This window comes from Esox lucius, chromosome 23 (assembly GCF_011004845.1).
Source record: "Esox lucius isolate fEsoLuc1 chromosome 23, fEsoLuc1.pri, whole genome shotgun sequence".
NCBI lineage: Eukaryota > Metazoa > Chordata > Actinopteri > Esociformes > Esocidae > Esox > Esox lucius.
In genome coordinates this window covers 15,430,385-15,434,146 of record NC_047591.1, presented here as the reverse complement: position 1 = coordinate 15,434,146, position 3,762 = coordinate 15,430,385, and the positions used below count along the sequence as shown (strand labels likewise).

At 49.1% G+C, this 3,762-nt stretch overlaps 1 protein-coding gene across 1 annotated transcript; it reads left to right on the top strand.

Moving 5' to 3' along the window:
• Positions 1-368: 368 nt before the first annotated feature.
• Positions 369-3,364, top strand: LOC109614953 (extracellular matrix protein 2). Its single transcript, XM_020042672.2, has 2 exons — positions 369-2,050; positions 2,266-3,364. Exons 1-2 carry the CDS (start codon positions 369-371, stop codon positions 3,362-3,364), a joined length of 2,781 nt encoding a protein of 926 aa, XP_019898231.2.
• Positions 3,365-3,762: the final 398 nt, after the last annotated feature.

Below are 3,762 nucleotides of genomic sequence, written 5' to 3'. Positions count from 1 at the left end.
CATCGGTGCCCAGAGAAAATAATGATGTTTTCTTAAAAACGTCTCACAACACAATTTATACAATTTTGTATTCCAACAGAATGTGTGTGTTAAATAAATATCCAGGAACTGTCAAGGACAGAGGGAGACACGACTAAACATTGTAAATTATTTTACGGTCAAAATGACTCACTTGGCCTTCCTAGTGTTTATGAAACAGCAGAAGATTTCCAGATGTTGAATGAGTTACTGTAAACATTGTCGTTATTTTCTTTTTATGCTATTCTATTCCTTCATTAAAATCTAAAACTGCACATTTTGTAAAATCTCGCTCGATATGGACTATGCTTTTTGCAATGCCAAATTCTGAGTGTGTCAATATGAACATTATGGCTGTATGTCTAGGAGTGGACACCACCTCCATAGAAGAACCACGCGGCAACACAGATCACTGGTCAGACTGGAAACCCGAGAGGCAGAGGGAGACCCAAACAGCAGATGAAGAAGAGGTACACCAGGGGAAAGAACCCGCAGCAACCCAGCCTGAAGAGTCGAGGGAGGGAGGGGGCTGGAGTGAAAAGGGACCGATTGCAGAGACGGACTCAGAGACTTGGACAATAGAGGAGGAGGAGGGAGTAAAGCCTGGCGGCCATGACAAATACCATGGGATAGAGGAAGAAGAGAAAAGAATGCTGGTTGGAGGGCTTGATTACAGAGAGGGGAGGATTACTGAGAAACATGAAAAGGATGAGAGAGGAGAGGCAAAACATAACGGTAAGGAGAAACATGAAGGAGGGTTTGGAACAGAGCATGAGGGGAGAGAGTCTGTGGAAAAGAAAACAGACGGAGAAGATGAGAAACTGTCTGTAAATCAAGCTAGCATTGAACCCATTGCCCCTCCCTCTGCGTCTTTGTACGTCCCCTTTGACAATGTAGCCCTTTCACCTGCAACTCAACACGACCTTACCCCAGTTACATCTGTCAACCCAACTCAACATGACCGTACCCCAGTTACATCTGTCAACCCAACTCAACATGACCTTACCCCAGTTACATCTGTCAACCCAACTCAACACGACCTTACCCCAGTCACATCTGTTAACCCAACTCAACATGACCTTACCCCAGTTACATCTGTCAACCCAACTCAACATGACCTTACCCCAGTCACATCTGTCAACCCAACTCCACATGACCTTACCCCAGTCACATCTGTCAACCCAACTCCACATGACCTTACCCCAGTTACATCTGTCAACCCAACTCCACATGACCTTACCCCAGTTACATCTGTCAACCCACCTCAACTTCCAATGTCTGTCACTCAGACTGTCACTCAAACTAGCAGTCGTAGCCAAGGCGTGGCTCTAGGGACAGAGATGTTGGTGGAAAGTGAGCTCGTCATGGTTCATAGCGCGACTGACAGCTCTCAGAGCCACCTCAGGGAAGAGGACCAATTAGTTTCCCTGGCGATGAAGGTCAGCGTTGAACCAACTGTCAGTGTTTCCAGAAACCACAAACAGGCCGGGGCCATTGTTGCCTCGGTCAAAGAAACAGCAAATACGTTCACGCAGCTGAAGACTACAGCCAAACCACAAAAAGCTATACCCAAACTACAAAGGGTTAAAACCACAGCCAATAAAGTAGAACCTACACCAAGAAACACAACAACGCCTTCCCTGAGTGCAAAATCAGCTACACTTACAGTCATTGAGCTACAATATAAAGAGACCAGCAAACCTACAATCAAACCCAAGGTGATAGAACAGACTAAACCCACCCTAAAACCACAAACCACACCTAAAACACCACATAAACAACTTACCGCCAAAGCCAAACGTACACAATCTACAGCCAAAACAACCGTACTTAAATATACAACAACGCTGAAACAGACCACTGAGGGCATCAATAGAAAGACCAGAAAACAACATAAGAAAAATGGCAATCATCTGAAAAACGAAACCAAAGTGAACAAACATAAGATTATGAAAAAGAAGGGTACTGAATCAGCCCACTTTCCTTACTTCAAAGACAACTACTGTCCTCCAGAGTGTGCCTGTTACGGACGGTAAGATGTTTAACTAAATCAGCCAGTTGGAATTGCTAACATTTCGTCATTATGTTGTCCTTTTTATGTTTCTTCTCCAGTTATTTCCATACTGCCAAAGTCATTTTTATTCACCCAAACCATTTTGGACATTGTTGTGTGTATAATGTTTCTGAGAGCAATGCTAGGCTCACTTTCATTATTCCAATGTTTTTATTGTCTATCTTCTTTCCCAGAGTGGTCCAGTGTTCCGACAAGGGGGTGGAGAAGGTTCCATACGGTATCCCCTACAACTCCCGCTACGTCCTCCTCATGAACAACCACATAAACTCCATCCAGCTGGACCTGCTCAATGAGTACCTGTTCATGGAGTTCCTGGTGCTTAGCAACAACCAGCTGACGGATGGCTCCATCGAGGGGGCTCTCGAAGGCATCCCAGCCCTGAGGCGCCTTTACCTAGACCGGAATCTTCTGGAGAGCGTGCCCGCGGACCTCCCCGTCTCCCTGGAGGAGCTGCGCCTGGACAACAACCGGCTAAGTGTAATGTCGGAGGCAGCGTGGGCCCGCTGCCCCGGCCTGCTGGTCCTCAGCCTCAGCAACAACAGCCTGGGGATTGGGAGCAACCCCCTGCCCGCCGGTGTGCTCTTGCCTCTGGGCAGCCTGCGCACGCTCAGTCTGGACCACAACAGGCTAGCCTCTGTTCCTCTTGGCCTGCCGCTCTCCCTCAGGGAGTTGTACCTTCGTGGCAACCTCATCCGGGAGTTCCCGGGCGAGGCCTTCGTGGGGACCTCGGAGCTGACAATCCTGGATCTGAGCGGAAACCGGCTGACTGAGCGCGGCCTGCCGGCGGAGTCCCTCGTCAACACCACCCACCTGGAGAGCCTTAACTTAGAAGGCAACCGGCTCAAACATGTGCCGCGTCACCTCCCTTCATCCCTCAAAACCCTCAACCTGGAAGGCAACCTCATCTCCTCCGTGGGCAAATCCGCCTTCCTCCGCCTCCCCCATCTGGAGCACCTGGGCTTGGCCAGGAACAGGATTTCCAGGGTGGCCCCGGGGGCCTTGAGGGCACTTCTCGACCTACACCAGTTGGACCTGAGTCACAATGCCCTGCGTCAGGTGCCCAGACAGCTGCCCTGGGGGCTCCACACTGTTGCGGCAACCCACAACAAGATCCGCTCAGTGCCCCGGGACGCCTTCTGCTGGGGGGGCCCAGACTTGGGCCTCAGTGGCCTTGTGCGGGTGCAGCTGGAGCACAATCTCATAGACCTGGGACACCTGGACACAAAGGCCTTCCGCTGCCTCAGGGGCTTCCAGGTGATACAGTTTAACTAAGCTGCGGCGTGTGGGATGCCGACATCACTGCCGACACCAATTGGTGAATTTTTCAGCTTCACCTGGAAGTCCAGAGCTCCAAAATGGTGGGTATCTGAGGTTGGGGACTGATAACTGACCTTGCGTAACGTCACAAGGCTCCTATTGTAGATGGCCATTTGGGTGTCAGTGGCGATAGTTGCTGTATGCTGTGTGTTGTCCTTTTGGTTAACTTGGAAACGTTGGAAGCTGATATCATGGAAGCTGAGATATGTGTTGAAAAAAATAAACTATCTCCCCTGAAGTCTTTGTGGATAGGCTTTAGTTTAGTTGAAGGTTAATTGTGCCACACATAGCCTATAATCAGCTTAATCCTAGCAAAGTTTTTCAATTTAATGGCACAGTTTCAATTCAAGTGG

Excerpts from the sequence above, each read along its gene's own strand:
- LOC109614953 (XM_020042672.2), top strand. The coding sequence starts at position 369 with ATGGCTGTATGTCTAGGAGTGGACACCACCTCCATAGAAGAACCACGC. Across the intron at positions 2,051-2,265 it reads GAGTGTGCCTGTTACGGACG|AGTGGTCCAGTGTTCCGACA; the intron begins GTAAGATGTTTA and ends CTTCTTTCCCAG.